Source organism: Macaca mulatta, chromosome 3 (genome assembly GCF_049350105.2).
Source record: "Macaca mulatta isolate MMU2019108-1 chromosome 3, T2T-MMU8v2.0, whole genome shotgun sequence".
Classification (NCBI taxonomy): Eukaryota; Metazoa; Chordata; class Mammalia; order Primates; family Cercopithecidae; genus Macaca; species Macaca mulatta.
The window spans coordinates 46,110,001-46,128,535 of NC_133408.1; the positions used below are offsets into that span (position 1 = coordinate 46,110,001).

The 18,535-nt window shown below is 43.7% G+C and overlaps 1 protein-coding gene across 5 annotated transcripts in view; it reads left to right on the plus strand.

Moving 5' to 3' along the window:
* TRRAP (transformation/transcription domain associated protein) overlaps positions 1–18,535 on the plus strand; it is a 135,698-nt gene that overhangs the window by 14,373 nt on the left and 102,790 nt on the right. For all 5 annotated transcript variants that reach the window (XM_077996187.1, XM_077996189.1, XM_077996190.1 and 2 more), the window contains exons 6-16: positions 734–817; positions 2,657–2,713; positions 4,216–4,341; positions 5,909–5,986; positions 6,166–6,254; positions 7,116–7,212; positions 10,895–11,033; positions 13,844–13,922; positions 16,307–16,541; positions 17,640–18,003; positions 18,089–18,186. In XM_077996187.1, the coding sequence (XP_077852313.1) occupies positions 734–817; positions 2,657–2,713; positions 4,216–4,341; positions 5,909–5,986; positions 6,166–6,254; positions 7,116–7,212; positions 10,895–11,033; positions 13,844–13,922; positions 16,307–16,541; positions 17,640–18,003; positions 18,089–18,186 (1,446 nt within the window). The remainder of the gene's footprint in view (positions 1–733; positions 818–2,656; positions 2,714–4,215; positions 4,342–5,908; positions 5,987–6,165; positions 6,255–7,115; positions 7,213–10,894; positions 11,034–13,843; positions 13,923–16,306; positions 16,542–17,639; positions 18,004–18,088; positions 18,187–18,535) is intronic.

The window sequence follows — 18,535 nt, forward strand, 5'->3', positions numbered from 1 at the left end:
GCCTCAACCTCCCGAGTAGCTGGGATTACAGGCCCGTGCCACCACGCCCAGCTGATTTTTGTATTTTCAGTAGAGACGGGGTTTCGCCATGTTGGTCAGGCTTGTCTTGAACTCCTGACCTCGTGATCCACCTGCTTTGGCCTCCCAAAGTGCTCAGATTACAGGCGTGAGCCACCTCGCCCTCTTAGTCTTGATGCAGTTAGATTTCAGTCGTGTTTCTGGTCCCCTTGGAAAGTTGAGCTTGGATTCAGTCTTGGCTGGGACAATTTGTTGCTGTGTCATGCCAGCCACATTGCTTAACCCCTGAGATTTCGCTCCCTCACAGGTCAGATGTAGATGGAACCCCGTCCTCACAGAGCATTTGTAAGGTGCTTAGCACAGGGTCCAGTCCATGGTGCTTGCCCATTAATTCTTTACTGGTCTTTTCACAATATTGTCCAACACGGAAAGTGTCATTTGGGCCAGGAAGTCCTTAGCTCCTGGTGCCACTTGCCATGAAGGCCGGTGAAGCCCCTGTCCAGGTTACTCATGCAGAGCTGGCTGGTGGGATTCCCTTCTTGTGGCGCACAAAGCTTTCTGTCTGGAACAACTGTGTTCTGTGAGCTGGTAAATTTTCAGCAAATCCAGTAGAAGCTGGTTGATGGATAGTGTGTGTGCAGAAACTGCTTAGAAAATTAGCCTTTAAAGCGAGTCTTCAGAAGTATAACTTTCTTTAAATGCTTTTTTTTTTTAGACGGAAAATGAAGAAAATGTTCTTATTTGTCTAAGAATAATTATCGAGCTACACAAACAGTTCAGGCCACCGATCACACAAGAAGTGAGTTGTTTAAAATCCTGATAGCATTTATAAAGTGTGTCAGCATGTTCCTTATATGAAATTTTTTGTGCTCTCAAAGTTGACTGAACACATGCTGTTTTCAATTGTAGAAATATAGCCTAAGTTTGGGGCAGTTCTTTATGAATTTAACATTGACTTAAAAAATATATTTATCAATACTTTGCTAAATTGGTTCCGTAGTTGAAATGTATTAAATGACCAAACTGACAGGTTATTTGGGCTGTTCTGGTATTTATGCATATGATGTACAAGTCATTTTATGTTGTACAGGGATTAAGATATGGGCTCTGAAGCCAGAGCCGGGTTTGAATCTCACCTCTGCAATTCAGTAGCTGTGTGACACTGGTTAAGTTTGTAACCTTTTGGAGATTTTTCTGTAAAATGACTTCCTTAAAAGGTCGTTTGAGGAATTAGGCATAAAATTTAAAGTTCTTAGCAGAGTGATTGGCATTTACCTATACAGTAAGCAGCAAGTATACATTTACCATAATTATATCTTCTCTGACAATAACCTAAGTGCCTGTTACAGATGATTTAATATAGAAATTAAATTACTTATTAAAATTAAAAATTATTTATTGAATTAAATTACTTAAAATAGAAATTAAAAGCATAAAGATGAAATAGGATTCCTGCCATCTCAAAAACAGGATTTTATATCTTGGTGATTTTCTTTTCTTTTTCTTTGTTTTTTTTTTTTTTTGAGATGAGTCTTCCTCTGTTGCTCAGGCTGGAGTGCAGTGGCGCAATCTCGGCTCACTGCAACCTCCGCCTCCCGGATTCAAGCGATTCTCCTGTCTCAGCCTCCCCGAGTAGCTGGGACTACAGGCTCATGCCACCACACCCAGCTAATTTTTTTGTGTGTATTTTTAGTAGAGATGGGGTTTCACCATGTTGCCCGGCTGGTCTGTAACTCTTGACCTCATGTGATCCACCCACCTCAGCCTCCCAAAGTGCTGGGATTACAGGCGTGAACTGCCGTGCCCGGCCTTTTCTTTCCTTTTTCTCACCTTAATGTGTTTGTATATTTTCTGCATAGTTGTGGTAATACTGTATATAACATCGTATAGCTTGATCACTTCATGTTAAGTGTAAGCATTTTCACAGTCATAAAAAATTCTGTATACAATTAAAAAAATTTTTTTGTAGAGACAGGGTCTATGTTGCCCAGGCTGGTCTAAAACTCCTGGCCTCAAGTGATCCTCTAGTCTGAGCCTCCCAAAGTGTCAGGATTGTAGGCATGAGCCATGTGCCTAGCCACAATTATTTTTTAATGGGTACAGAGTATTCTTTCTTATGGGTGTCCTTATTTCTGGATATTGAAGGTATTTCACGCTTCTTATTTTAATGGTTATTGTGGAATACCTTTGTTTATGGTTCAAATTATTTCATAGACTAGCTTTGTAGGAGTATTACCAACGCAGAAGCATTGAAGTTTTAATGCTCCTGTGTTAAACTGATTTCTAGAAAGGTTTCAGTAGTTTATGGTCCCACAGTATGAGAATCTGTCTCTCATTCCATCCTGTCAAGCATTGTGTATTACGATTTTTTGAAAGGCAAAAACTGGCATTTATTTTAATTTTCAACTCTGTGCTCTTCCTGAATCAGAAACTTGTTTTCTGTTTATCAGTACTTTATGTTTACTTATTTTTTGTTTGTTTGTTCACATCCATTGCCTATTTGTATCTTCAGCCCACCATTTTCCTTACCTCTCTTAGGAGTTCTTATGTAGCAAGACATTTACAACTTTTCTTATTTATTATAGGTATTTTCTGTTTATGAATATCTTCCTGTAATGAAAGTGTCTGCTTTTTTTAGATTCATCATTTTCTGGATTTCGTAAAACAGATTTACAAGGAGCTTCCAAAAGTAGTGGTATGTTTTCACTTTGGTTTTAATTAGTTACATTTGTTTATACTTCCTTATTCCAAAAAGTCTTTAGAACATTTGGGTTGGAGAAATAGTGTTTGGGGAGGGGATACTGTTTTAGAATGGGGAATGTTTAGTGATGGTTAAAAGCTAGGTTGATAAGTCAGCCATTCAAAAAAATAGCTTTTTTAGTTTCTCTCTTTCACGTAAGTACTTTTTTTGTACATAAAGGCAATATATTTTTATTGTAGAAATTTTGGAAAAAAACTTTTCATAATTCATTTACTTGTAAGCAACCATTGACATGGAGATTTTGCTTTTGTTTTTCACTTTGTGCATTTTAACGACGGTTGAATTTATAGGCTTGAAGACTTTTTGGGGAGGTGGTGTATATTTTTAGTGTTTTTTTAAAATTTTACTAACATTTTATTCGATCTCATTAACTCTTACAAGCAGTGCCACAACATACAGGTTTGTGGAGTAGAAAAGGAAAATCTCCTCATCTCCTTCCCGCTTATTAGAAGTAAACACTCTTGCCAGAAGAACAGCTTCTTCCAGACTCTTCTGGGAATCATAATTCTTTTTTTTTTTTTTTTGGCAGGGGATGCGGGGAGACTGGGTCTCTGCCCAGGCTGGAGTAGAGTGGCGCGATCTCTGCTCACTGCAGCCTCCACCTTCTGAGTTCAAGCAGTTCTCCTGCCTCAGCCTCCCAAGTAGCTGGAATTACAGGCATGCAGCACTCCACCCAGCTAGTTTTGTAGTTTTAGTAGAGACGGGGTGTGAGTGGATAACCTGATGCTGGGAGTTCGAGACCAGCCTGGCCAACATGGTGAAAAACCCAGTCTCTACTAAAAATACAAAAATTAGCCAGGCATGGTGGTGCGTGCCAGTGATCCCAACTACTTGGGAGGCTGAGGCGGGAGAATTGCTTGAACCTGGGAGGCGGAAGTTGCAGTGAGCCAAGATTGTACCACTGCACTCCAGCCTGGGCGACAGAGTGAGACTCTGTCTCGAGAAAAAAAAAAAAATGTCCTGTGTTTTGTTTGTTCACTCTTTGATCTCTATTTAGAGAGTGAAAAGTTAATCAGTGGGGACTGCCAGCTCATAGTTTCTTCCCAAGAGGGATGGAGTGCCTTCTTTCCTACCTCACTGTGGTAGGAATGTGATATGGTTTGTATTCAATCATTTATTAGCCAGGGAAAAAGAAGTAGAAAATACTTTTAGGCAAGCTTTGGTCTTCCATTGTTGAAGATGGAGAACCTGGTCCCTGTTGTGTTATCTTTATGGTCCTGTGGGAAGAGTAAACATCTAGTGGTGTGTTGGTTTAGGCTTTAAGGGGGATTGGAAAATGAATGACTGAGCCCAAATCCTGTGGAGTTGGTGCAGCATAAAAATGTAGAACATTCTGTTTTTTCCCACCAAAGAGTCAGGTGTTTTTTTGCTTTTTTTTTTTTGGAATGAATATTGGGTTTGACTTTAGGAAAAAATATTTTTTTATTTTTATGTAGAACCGCTACTTTGAGAACCCTCAAGTGATCCCCGAGAACACAGTGCCTCCCCCAGAAATGGTTGGTATGATAACGACAATTGCTGTGAAAGTCAACCCGGAGCGTGAGGACAGTGAGACTCGAACAGTAAGTGTCTCGCTAACTGAGTTGTTTCTACCGGTGGCTGCTGTAGTTTAAGATACTGGCCTGTTAAACCATTTAAGTTTTTTCTTTTTTTTTTTCCGTTAAATACATGGAGACATTTAAGACAAATAAACGTGTGTGCCTGGCAGAGCATCACTGGTCCTTCTCTGCAGCCTGGGAGGGGTGAAAATGACCTGTCCCGTGTCATTGATGCCAGGCTAGAAAGATAAGGTTGTTATTGAAACCCAGGATCACCCTGCTGGGAACAGCAGCAGACCAGGTGTGGGGTGTCTGTTCTGTCCCTTAGCTTTAAGTCTTTTGACATAAATAAAGTCCCTTAAACTATAGATAAAAGTATATAGCTCAGTGACTGAGAGTGTGGGCTCTGGGACAGAGAACTCCAGTACAATGTCCCGGCCCCACCCACTGGGGTTTTCTGACTCCAGGAAAGTTAACGAACCTGCGTTCTGACCTTATTTTTCCTCTCGTTATCTGAAAAACCTGTCTCACGGACTTTGTGAAGGTAATGCTGGCATGGTCCGCAGGTAATGTATCGTATATTTGTGGTGTCTGCCACATAGGTAACATGTTTTGAGCATTTACTATGACAATTTTCGTGATTGAATTAATATTATCCATGTTTGTTTTGCTGAAATGGTTGTGCAGAGTGTTTCAGTTTGTGCTAGGATGAACAAGAAACTTTGAATAAAGCTTTCCTCCTTTCGTTGTTCTTAATTAGAAATTTGTTTTCTGAGTATCATTCCTTTGTATTTTCTTTTTTCCTTGTCTGTTCATGTCCATTGCCCATTTGTATTTTGAGCCTAACATTTTCCTTGTTTCATGAGTCCTTATGTATTAGGGCTGTTGAACTTTTCTATTTGTAAGCATTTTCTCTTTATAAATATCTTTGAATAAAACTGCTGGGTAAATTATACTTTGTGGTGTTCTTTTAAATAAGTAAAATCATAGGTATTCGTTTTAAAAATTTCTCAGGTGATTTGAATCTCCAAGTTTCAACATATTTTCCTGAAGTTTTTACAAATAATTATGTAGAAAATTATGAAAACCTTTAGGCTGGGCATGGTGGCACATGCCTGTAATCCCAGCACTTCAGGAGACTGAGGTGGGCGGATGACCTGAAGTCAGGAGTTTGAGACCAGCCTGGCCAACAAGGCAAAACCGCGTCTCTACTAAAAAACACAAAAATTAGCTGGGCGTGGTGGTTCGTGCCTGTAATCCCAGCTACTCGGGAGGCTGAGGCAGGAGAATTGGTTGAACCCAGGAGGTGGAGGCTGTAGTGAGCCGAGATTGTACCATTGCACTCCAGCCTGGCAAGAGTGAGACTCCATCTCAAAAAAAAAAAAAAAACTATCATATTAAATTATGTTAAATGATAGTTCTGCATTATTTGTTTTCAACATAGTTTGGATCTTTCATCACAAATATTTACAAAGGGGTGTCACCCTTTTCTGTTCTCTCTCTTTCAGTGGGTGATGCCCAGTGGGCACTGGTGGGGGCTATTTTAAATGCCACAATGGTAACCCAGCTCCTACCCGTTTCTGTCTTCTAGCATTCCATCATTCCGAGGGGATCACTTTCTCTGAAAGTGTTGGCAGAATTGCCCATCATTGTTGTTTTAATGTATCAGGTATGTGTATTGCTCATTAGTCTCTTGGGTTTTGGGCTTCTTATGAGAAAATTGACATCTGGGGCAAAAAGATGTGTATAATACACACATGCTAAATGACGTGATGATTCTTTGGTATGCCAAATTTTGTTGCCATAGTAGAGCGTAGATGTATGAAAATCTGGTATGTTTGCTTTTAGCTCTACAAACTGAACATCCACAATGTTGTTGCTGAGTTTGTGCCCTTGATCATGAACACCATTGCCATTCAGGTGTCTGCACAAGCCAGGTGAGGCGTCACTGTAGCCAGCTGCCACAGCGCTTGGATTCCAAGTAAAAATACACTTGCTGTTGTCATTCTTAAGACATGAAAATTATGAGTGATAAAATTTTGGTAAAATTATATGCACTCTTGACTTTCTGCACCTGTGTTTCAGGGATGACAGTTGTAGCTATTTTCATTCTTAATTTGGAAAGATGAGATAATAGCCCGTATTTTGGTGTGTTGTAAATTAGAAACGTCGTCAGGTGTGAACTGTGCTCAATAACAGCTGTGGCATATCCAAATCTTGCTCATCTTCAAGCGTTTATTCTTGCTTATTGTTCAGCTTGAGCGCTAGAATGTTCTTTACACCCTCAGTTCCCCATCAGCCTTCATCTCCAGATAGGCTGTGTTCATCCTTTGAAGCCTCTCGGTGAAGCCTTTTCTCAAACCTAAGGATGTTCCTCCTGAGACTGTCTCCATGCACTCTCCTGACTTGGAGCCTATCTGGCTGTGTCGTTTGAGGGCAGGATCTAAGGAGGAATACTCTTTGGCCATGGCCACGGCCCTAGTCGGGGTCTTGCACTGAGCAGATGTTACACGAATTCTTTCTGCGGATTGAGTAGATTGGCCTGGCACTGGCTTTGTGGGATTCACATTGTAACTGCTATAGAAGGGGTTGGAGAACTGTTGGGTGTGTTCCCTTAAAACTAGTATGTTATTTGGAATTGCATGAAAAGTGTAGACACCTTTGCTATTGCTGCTGTCTGTGTTGCTTGGGTCTGTGTGGAAATCAATCTTTTGGGTTTAGTGATAGTTACAGGCTTTTAATTAATACTAACATCACCCAAAATTGAGAGGTAATATTTTTATTCTCTTCTTATTCAGGCAACATAAGCTTTACAACAAGGAGTTGTATGCTGACTTCATTGCTGCTCAGATTAAAACATTGTCATTTTTAGCTTACATCATCAGGATTTACCAGGTAAGGTCATTGACTTTTATGTCAGGTTTATTGAGATAGTTTACATACAATAAAAATCACCTTTTGTGGGTGTACAGTTCTAGGAATTGACAGATGTTGGCAATCATTACTAGCACATCAAAATACAGTACGTTTCCATCACCCTCCAAAATTCCATTGTTAGGCATTTGTTGTCAGTTTCTTCCCACCACCTCCATTCCTTGGCAAACCCATGGATTTATTTGGTCCCCATAGTTTTATCCTTTCTAGAATGTCATATCAGTGGAAATGTCCAGTGTCTGGTCTCTGCAACCTTTTAAGTCTGGCTTCTTTCACTTAGCAGTAATGTTGAGATAGGACCTTGTTTTACTGATTACCTTTTATTGCTGTGTAGTTGTCTTTGCTTGGCAGCCTTAACAAAAATCCCATAGGCTAGGTTGCTTACACGGCAGCAATTGTCTCATAGTTCTGAAGGCTGGAAGTTTGAGATCAAGGTTTCTGGTGAGGGCTTTCTTCCTGCCTTGCAGACAACTGTCTTCTACTGTGTCCTCACAATGGCGAACAGAGAGGGAGAGTTCTCTCCTCCTCCTCTTACATGGCCACAGTGCTGCCAGATAACGGCTGCAGCCCCATGACCTCACTGAACTTTCATCCCCTCCTGAATACTCTGTGTCCAGATACAGTCACATTTGGAGTTAGGGCTTTCACATGGGAATTTTAAGAGGATGCAACTCAATCTGCAGGGGTAGAATCTCATTGTGTGGATGTATCACGGTGTGTGTTTATCCATTCACCAACTGATGAGTATTCAGATTATTTCTAATGTTTTTAAAAACAGCTTTATTATTTATTTACTTACAATTTTTTTTTTTTTTTTTTTGGAGACAGAGTCTTGCTCTGTCATCCAGGCTGGAGTGCAGTGGCCGGATCTCAGCTCACTGCAAGCTCTGCCTCCCAGGTTCCTGCCATTCTCCTGCCTCAGCCTCCCGAGTAGCTGGGACTACAGGCGCCCGCCACCACGCCCGGCTAGTTTCTTGTATTTTTTAGTAGAGACGGCGTTTCACCGTGTTAGCCAGGATGGTCTCGATCTCCTGACCTCGTGATCCGCCCGTCTCGGCCTCCCAAAGTGCTGGGATTACAGGCTTGAGCCACTGCGCCTGGCCTTACTTACTATTTTTTGAGACAGAGTCTCACTCTGTTGCCCAGGCTGGAGAGTAGTGGCACAATCTCAGCTCACTGTAGCCTCTGCCTCACTGGTTCAAACTATTCTTGTGCCTCAACCACTTGAGTAGCTGTGATTACAGGCATGCACTACCACGCCTGGCTGATTTTTGTATTTTTGTAGAGGCGAGGTTTGGCCATGTTGCCCAGGCTGGTCTCGAACCCCTGGCCTCAAGTGATCTGCCCACCTTAGCCTTCCAAGGTGCTAGGGAGCCATGCCTAAAATAGGCGTGAGCCAGGCCTAAAAACAACTTTATTGAGATGTAGTTTGTGTATCATAAAATTCCACCTCTTTAAGTGTACAATTAAGTAGTTTTTAGGTTAGCCACAGATATGTACCATTACCACCATCCAATTTTAGAATAATGTCATCACCCCAAAAAGAAACCCTCTCCCATCAGTAGCCTTCCTTGACTGCATGCTCTTGGCAACCACAAATGTACTTTCTGTCCTTATGGATTTGCCTGTTTCATTTTTGGCCATTATTAATAAAGCAACTATACACATTTACATGCAGATTTTTGTATGGACCTATTTGGTTCATTGACTTTTGCTGCTGTTAAAAGTTGTGTGTTGTGGCAGCTAGGTGTGAGAGAGATTGGAATTTAAAAGGCATTATCAGTAAAACTGATAAAGAAGTTTTGGGTGCTTTTTTAAGGAGCCTGTGTGGTGGAGCATTATCAGTAAAACTAACGAAGTTCTGGGTGCTTTTCTGAGGAGCCTGTATGGTGGATTTTTGTTTCATTTTTTCGTGCATAGTTGTGTTCTTATTTAAATCATAAAAACTTGAAGGAAAAAATACCTTATCTCCTGTTAGTGTTTTTGAAAAGAATTCTTACATGATTGTTCTATAGTATGGAATAAATTCAGTACCGATCTATATCAGTGGAATTGGATTATAATTTATGCTTTTTGTAAGGCTTTTATTTCAGAAAAATTAAAACAGGTGCTGAATTGTTTAGAATAAAAACTACTTTTGAAAGCATTTGTAACCTTTTCCCCCTTAATTTTTTTTTTTTTTTTTTTTTTTGAGGCGGAGTCTCGCTTCTGTCGCCCAGGCTGGAGTGCTGTGGCGCGATCTCGGCTCACTGCAAGCTCCACCTCCCGGGTTCACGCCATTCTCCTGCCTCAGCCTCCCGAGTATAGCTGGGATTACAGGCCCCTGCCACCACGACTGGCTAATTTTTTGTACTTTTAGTAGAGATGGGGTTTCACCGTGTTAGCCAGGATGGTCTCGATCTCCTGACCTCGTGATCCGCCCACCTTGGCCTCCCAAAGTGCCGGGATTACAAGCGTGAGCCACCGCGCCCGGCCGTCCCACTTAATTTTAATGTATATAACTAGATAATGATAGCTTACATGACGAAAATGGAACATTTGGTGTAAAAAGTCTAAATTAGGTACCCCTTGACATTTTAGTCAGCTTGTGTTATCTTGGTGAGTGGCCTTCTGCTGACACCCCAAAAGAAGATTGTGATTAGAGCTGTTCTGAGTTGGCTCAAGTTGACTCCACTGTTGTTCACAACCTACATTACTGGGATGACTGAGTAAACATGCAATTACTTTTAAAAAATCTTTCAAGCCTGACATGGTGGCTCACGCTTATAATCCCAGCAGTCTGAGAGGCCAAGGTGGGAGGATTGCTTGAGCCCAGGAGTTGGAGGCCAGCCTGGGCAACATAGCGAGACCCCATCTCTAAAAAAAAAAAATGAAAATTAGTCAGGCATGGTGGTATGCACCCTTAGTTCCAGCTACTGAGGTGGGAGGATGGCGTGAGCCCAGGAAGTCGAGGCTGCAGTGAGCCTTGATCATACCACCACACTTAAGCCTGAACAACAGAGTGAGACCTCATCTCTAAAAAATAAAAATCTTTCAGTACTTAATTGTCTTTCTGTTCAACACTGAAAGTAATACATGTTCACTGTTGAAAGTTGAGAAAATACAGAGAAGTACAAAGAAGGCATCCACAGTCTCACCATGTGAAAGAGACTGCTCTGTGGCTATACCTCCTTCCCATATGGCATTGTATACATGCACACACATACCATTAAAACTTTTTGGATATTGCTGTGTAAGTAGGCCTGCTACTTTATGAGGGTCACTTGAGTCAAGCTTAGTCTTAATGTTTTTTTTTTTTGGAGACAAGAGTCTCACTCTTTCGCCCAGGCTGGAGTGCAGTGGCGTCATGTTGGCTCACTGCAACCTTCTCCTCTCAGGTTCAAGCGATTTTTGTGCCTCAGCCTTCCGAGTAGCTGGGATTACAGGTGTGTGCCACCACACCCAGCTAGTTTTTGTATTTTTAGTAAAGATGGGGTTTCACCATGTTGGCCAGGCTGGTCTCTCTCGAACTCCTGACCTCATGCGACCCCCCCACCTCGGCCTCCCAAAGGTCTTACTGAATTTTTAAGAAGCTAATAACATTTTAATTTTTCTTAACACTCTCCTATCCATGTAACTGTGTTGTCTCACTCTGTTCTTACAGGAGTTGGTGACTAAGTATTCTCAGCAGATGGTGAAAGGAATGCTCCAGTTACTTTCAAATTGTCCTGCAGAGACTGCACACCTCAGAAAGGAGCTTCTGATTGCTGCCAAACACATCCTCACCACCGAGCTGAGAAACCGTACGTCCGACCTGTCTTGTCTTGAATGCTGATGCTACTCCTACGGCCGTCTTTGGGGACTCGGCTGACACTCCATAGTTGTGTTGCGAGGTTTCCGTGTGTCCCTGCTTCCTTCATTGCTGTCTTGAGTTTGTTCTTTCCCCTCTTTTCTCTCCTTCTCTGCCTCCCTGTATTAGTCTGTTTTCACGCTGCTGATAAAGACATACTCGAGACTGGGCATTTACCAAAAAAAGGTTTAATGGACTTACAGTCCACATGGCTGGGGAGGCCTCACAGTCATGGCAGAAGGCAAGGAGGAGCAAGTCACATCTTAGTGGATGGTGGCAGGCAAAGAGAGAGAGCTTGTGCAGGGAAACTCTCGTTTTTAAAACCATCAGATCTCAGCCAGGCGCGGTTCTCATGTCTCAGCCTCCCAAGTAGCTGGAATTACAGGCACCCACCACCATGCCTAGTTGTTTTATTTTTAGTAGAGGGGATTTCACCGTGTTGACCAGACTGGTCTCGAACTCCTGACCTCAAGTGATGTGCCCTCCTCAGCCTTCCAGTCACACCTTGGGACTACAGGTGTGAGCCACTGTGCCCGACCTCTTTCCAGTACTCCTGCCATGAGTAAGAATTTTGGAGATGTGTTGGGGACCTTTGTAGGATGAGGATTCTTATAGAACTGCTAGCACATTAAAAATTCTTTTTGGCTGGGCGTGGTGGCTCACGCCTGTAATCCCAGCACTTTGGGAGACTGAGGCAGATCAAGAGGTCAGGAGATCGAGACCATCCTGGCTAACATGGTGAAACCCTGTCTCTACTAAAAATACAAAAAATTAGCTGGGCGTGGTGGCGGACACCTATAGTCCCAGCTACTCGGGAGGCTGAAGCAGGAGAATGGCATGAACCCGGGACGGCAGAGTTTGCAGTGAGCCGAGATTGCACCACTGCACTTCAGCCTGGGTGACAGAGCGAGACTCCGTCTCGAAGTGTGGACATGCTGTTGCTGCCCCATCTGCACATCCTCAGATGGGGTCTTGCTCTGTCACCCAGTTGGTCTCGAACTCCTGGCCTCAAGTGATCCTCTCACCAACAGAGCAAGACTCCGCCTCAGGAAAAAAAAAAAACCAACCAACCAAACAAACAAACAACAAACCTTTTCATGCTTACCAGGTCACCTCCTTCCCATTACTGCACAAGCTGGCCCCTTCTGAGGGCATAGAGCTTGGTTTTAATCAGTGTTCACGGCCGCTAGCCAGGATTGCTGGCTTCCCAAGCTGCTGCTCTCCAGGGGTTGATCACATTAGACTTTTGGGGTTCAGCTTTTAGTCTTCCCTTTTTTTTAAACTCCGTTTACTAGTTGGCTTGATTTTTTTTTTTTTTAATACAAGGTATTATAGGATGCTTTATTTTGAAGCCTTTTAGTAGTTCCTGAGACTTAAATAGACATTAGCATAACATCTCAACGTTTTGGTGGAAAGAAACATTTAGAGAATCATGTTAAATGTTAACTGTGTATTACAGTTAAAACATCCACTTCCGCCAGCATTTTCCCTTCACTTTACTTTTTTGGCACCTACAACGGTATCAAATGGTAACCCATTTCACTCATTGTGAAGAGCCAGTGGTTTGAGAAAACCTGCCATTTTAACAAGTTCAGCATTTTCCTAGAGATTCCGATTCTGGGTCATGGAGAGGATCTGGAAAGTAGTGGTTGCACAATTTAATCTCCTATCACTCCTCCCTGTGCTGGAGGTGTTCCCACCTCCCCAGCCAGTTTGCCACATCACAGCTGAGCCCTTTGCACCCCTCTGTGCCTCCTTCGTCTTGGCCACTTCACTGCAGCCTGCCCAGCCCATTGCATCCTCTGACCTCAGAAGGGCCTGCTTGTCGCTGCTTCCGTTTGGCTGCTCCTCCGTGTGCTGCCTGGCTGTGGAATTACCTAGAAATGTGCATCTTGCACATTTCAGTGTCTGCATTTCTTTTATGCCTTTGACCCTCAATAGCTATGAGCTGGTGGAAAGTGTACTTTATTTGACTTACTGCAGCTGGCTTTGTGTCAGGCTTATTCCAGAACCTGAACATCCTTTGGGATGATTGTATTAATAGAGCTCCCCAGGGGAAGTGTGGACATGCTGTCGCTGCCCCATGTGCACATCCTCAGAAGCCTGAATTGTCCCTGAGTGGTGACTGGCTGTTTCTATAGAACCCTGGTTAGGTTCAGGCCTGCAAGGGCGCAGAGAGTGAGTTTAGGGGTGGTTCTACCTGCAGGAATAGAGCAAGAGAGGAACCCTGGCGGGGATTCTGGTGAGCATCATCCGGGGAGTCAGGAACCGTAACCTGGGACTCATACCTGTGAGAACATTGTAAAAACGCCTGGACCTTTGTGATTTATATAGAGAAACATTCTTAGGTCTTCTTAGTATGCTTCAGGGTAGTAAAGGAGCATTTAAGAGATCTCGTTCCCTTCTCCAAACTGGTTGGGAGGGTGGTGGCAATGTTTAAGGACGGTGGGATGTGCCTGGGTGGTTAAGTACCAGAGGTGGAATCTCTGCCTGGGGACACCAAGCTGATTTATTCTTAATTTGATCTCTGACCCTGAACATGACCCTGACTGCATCTTTGACAGCAGGTGGCTGGTATGGCCTAGTAGAGCTGCTGTGTTAGACTAAAATAGCATTTGTGCCTTTCTGGTCTCCTCTCTGTCCCTTTTCAGGCCTGGGTTGCATATCAGACTGCGGGCTAGCTACTTTTTGAAAGCACTATAAAGTAATTTAATGTGTAATTGGTTTTGTTAGTGATCTGTGCAATGAATGTTTGTCTTCTAGAGTTCATTCCTTGCATGGACAAGCTGTTTGATGAATCCATACTAATTGGCTCAGGATATACTGCCCGAGAGACTCTAAGGTACGAGATTAAACCAGTGATACCTGGTTGGTTAAATGCCAGGAACATCAGTTACTGGCACTTCATGTTACAAGTGTTTCAGTGAACACAGGCTGTTGGGCCTTGACATACCTGTTAGGTTTACGATTGCAGGATTTTTGTTTTTGTTTTATTTATTTATTTATTCATTCATTCATTCATTCATTCATTCATTCATTCATTCATTCATATTGAGGCTCAGTCTCTCTCTGTCACCTAGCCTGGAGTGTAGTGGTGCAAACTTGGCTCACTGCAACCTTTGCCTCCTGGGTTCGAGCAATTCTCCCTGCCTCAGCTGTCCTAGTAGCTGGGATTACAGGTGCCTACCACCACGCCTGGCTAATTTTTGTATTTTTAATAGAGATGGGGTTTCATCATGTTGGCCAGGCTGGTCTTAAACTCCTGACCTCAGGTGATCTGCCTGCCTCAGCCTCCAAGTGCTGGGATTACAGGCGTGAGCCACTGTGCCCAGCCAAGAATTGCAGGATTTTTGGAAAGCCCTTAGATTACCTTTTGTTCTTTAGCTTAAAGGAAGAAATCAGAGTAATCATCTTGATTTAAATTTTAGGTAAAACTTTATCTGACTTTATTATTGTTTTTTGCTTTTTGTATAATACATCTTTTTTTGTTAAAAAAAAAATTTTTTTTTTAATGGTAACCTACCTGGAAGATAGAAGGGAAGAAAACCTTTTGGTCCTGCGCAGGGAGATGCAGTAATGTTGCTAATATCTTATTGTACGTCTGTATAATCTTTGTTTCTTACACTTAAAAAAAAAAAAAGTAGTTGTGTCCAGGCACAGTGGCTCACGCCTATAATCCCAGCACCTTGGAAGCCCGAGGTGGGCGGATCACCTGAGGTCAGGAGTTTGAGACCAGCCTGACCAACATGAAGAAACCCCGTCTCTACTAAAAATACAAGATTAGCCGTGTGTGGTGGCGCATGCCTGTAATCCCAGCTAGTCAGGAGGCTGAGGCAGGGGAATTGCTTGAACCCAGGAGGCGGAGGTTGTGGTGAGCCGAGGTCACGCCATTGCAATCCAGCCTGGGCAATAACGGCGAAACTCCATCTCAAAAAAAAAAAAAAGTGATAATGGTTACTATTTCTAAAGCAGAAAATTAACATTTAATCATCTTTACATTATAAAATGGATCAATATTTGCCATATTTTGCTTCCAGTAAGGAAGGTGTGATGGATCTTTTGAAAAATGTTTAGGATCCTTTGAATATGGTACAGTTTTCTCACTGTTTTCTGTAGACAATGTTGTTATAGGCATTTTTTGTAACTTGGGGTTGAACCTCCCTAGAATTGGATGTTAAATTATGTTACTCCTGCTCGAAGCCCTCCAGTAGCTTTCTGTTGTTCTTAGACAAAACCCAAACTCTTGACCATAGCATTTGAGTCTCTGTGTGATTTGGCTCTGTCCATCTGTTCTGCATCTTGTGTTGGTCCTTGCTCTCTGACTTGCTGCAGCCACACTGGCTCCTGCAGCTCCCCTCCCCAACCTGCTGCAGCATGCCACCCCCTACAGCTCCCCTCCCTGACCTGCTGCAGCCATGCTGGCCCCTACAGCTGCCCTCCCTGGTGTGCTGCAGCCACACTGGCCCCTATAGCTTCTTGGCTACTTCAGGCAGTTACCATCTCTGGGCCTTTATCTTTCCTGTTTCTTCCATCTGGAAATTTCCCTGGATTTTTGCCTTAAGGCCCCTTTTTGTCTTTAAGATGCCACCTCAAAGGAACCGTCCCTGGTACCCTGTTTAAGAATAGCTCCCCCCACTTATCTTTCTCATGTGTCCTTTTTACATCTCCCCCAGCACTTATTAACTTGTGTAGCTTATTTCTTTACTTGTGTAGCTTATTTCTTTACTTGTGTGTTTCTCTGCTGTAAGTAAGCTTCCTGAGGGCAGGGGCTCTGGTCACTGAGATGTCCCTGGCATCTAGCCCAGGATCTGGCACATGGCAGGTGTCCATGTGTTTAGTGGGGGAAAAAACTCATAGCCTGAAAATTCTTATTGTGTCTCTGTAAAGTGGTCATCATATATAAAGATCGATTGACCTGTCCTGTTTGTTTTTGAGTAACAAAGCCCATTCAGTGCATGATCAAGCTGGTAGTATTCCTCCTCGGGTTAGCTGTATGTGCCAGCATCTGTTAGCAACTTTATGGCATGCACAAAGTTAACCTTTTAGCTTGGAAGGTAAAGATGGAGGTATCAGTACAAAACCTGAACCCTCTTCCGTCATGTGTCTGGGAGAGAGTAATGTGGGGAAAACGGGCCATGTAACTGTGTCGTCCCAGTGGTGGTGTTCCTGGGGCAGAGCAGGCATGGCCACGTGGGAATGAGCACTAGCAGAGGTCTCTGCCCGCAGGCCCCTCGCCTACAGCACGCTGGCTGACCTCGTGCACCATGTCCGCCAGCACCTGCCCCTCAGCGACCTCTCCCTCGCCGTCCAGCTCTTCGCCAAGAACATCGACGATGAGTCCCTGCCCAGCAGCATCCAGACCATGTCCTGCAAGCTCCTGCTGAACCTGGTGGACTGCATCCGTTCCAAGAGCGAGCAGGAGAGCGGCAATGGGAGAGACGTCCTGATGCGGATGCTAGAGGTACCAGCTCTTCTGAGAGTATCATCCATCCTGCAGTCTATCCTTTTGTGGCTAAACCTTTTTATTTTTTTTATTTTTTTATTTTTTTGAGACAGAGCCTTGCTCTGTTGCCTAGGCTGGAGTGCAGTGGCGTGATCTCAGCTCACTACAACCTCTGCCTCCTGGGTTCAAGTGATTCTCATACTTCAGCCTCCCAAGTAGCTAGGATTATAGGCATGCGCCATCACGCCCAACTAACATTTTGTGTTTTGGTAGAGACACGGTTTTCCCATGTTGGCCAGGCTGGTCTTGAACTCCTGGCCTCAAGTGATCCTCCTGCCTCAGCCTCCCAAAGTGCTCGGATTACAGGCGTGAGCCACCATGCCCGACTTGTGGCTAAACTTGAACCAGTGCTGTAGGGGCGGCTCGATTGCTAGGCTCGATCCCAGGAGTTAGACCACCTAGGTTCAGACCCAGGGTCCCCAGATGCTTCACTTCTGTGCATCAGTTTTTTCATCTTTTCACCTGAGTTGTGATATCTGCCTCATAGGATCGCTGTGGAGTTAAATCAGGCAGCACTTGAAAGCTCTTAGCACACTTCCTGGCAAGTAATTAGGAGAGTTATTTTCTGGGGCCATAGTACCCAAGTGCTAGACTGGCTGTGGACATCTCTGGGGAGACACCCAGAGTATGAGGGATGTGATTCCTGAGCCCCGGGGGTGGTGGCGGGGCCCTGGTGGGATGAGGCCTGTAGTCCTGGGTGAAATCTAGGCCTTGCCTGTCAGGCCAGTCACTCAGCCTTCCTGAGCCATACTCTGCACATGCAAAACGGAGATGGTGTTGGGAGTAAACCAGCACTTTTCCTTTACACCTGGCACAAAGGAGGTGTCCAGATGTTACCAGCCTTCCACCAGTTTTGTTGGGTTGGTACAAAAGTAACTGTGTTTCATCAGAAGTAATGGCAAAAGCTGCAATTCCTTGGACGCCAACCCCATAGAAAAGCAGCATGACTTCAGCAGCTCGTGTCAGTCCTGTCTTATTTCACTGTGATCTGAGCAGTATTTGGCCTGTTGAAGAGAAATAATTCTGTCCTCTCCCTTGAATTTCTCTTCCTGTTAGGTTTTCGTTCTCAAATTCCACACCATTGCTCGGTACCAGCTCTCTGCCATTTTTAAGAAGTGCAAGCCTCAGTCAGAACTTGGAGCCGTGGAAGCAGCTCTGCCCGGGGTGCCCACTGCCCCTGCAGCTCCTGGCCCTGCTCCCTCCCCAGCCCCTGTCCCTGCCCCAGCTCCACCCCCGCCCCCACCTCCACCTGCCACCCCTGTGACCCCAGCCCCAGTGCCTCCCTTTGAGAAGCAAGGAGAAAAGGACAAGGAAGACAAGCAGACATTCCAAGTCACAGATTGTCGAAGTTTGGTCAAAACCTTGGTGTGTGGTGTCAAGACAATCACGTGGGGCATAACATCGTGCAAAGCGCCTGGTGGTAATTCTGCTCTTCAGTTACGTAGACAAACGATACTTTTCATAAAGTGAGTTTTATTCGAGTTAATATACTTTCTTTTTTCCAGAAGCTCAGTTCATTCCCAACAAGCAGTTACAACCCAAAGAGACACAGATTTACATCAAACTTGTGAAATATGCAATGCAAGCTTTAGATATTTATCAGGTAAGGAAGTGCCCTCCAGCCAGGCTTTCACATATGGAAAGTACCTCTTAGTATTAGAGGTGCTAGTGATGGGGTGGCAGTGAGAGCTGTTGGTATTTGGATGGTCCACAGTATTTGTATACCCAGATGTGCTTTGTTCCGCAACATAGCACTGGGTTTATGTGGGAATTCTTATTTATAAGAGTCTATGTGCATTTTGTGGGGCAGATGGTGTAAACGGAATGCAATAGAAATATAAGACTTAAGTTTACTAATTTTTTTCATGGTCTGAACACCTAGAGATTTTGTTTTTTTTTTAATTCTTTGCCAAAATTAAGGTGAGAGAGGAGAATTTAAAAGGTTTTGGAGG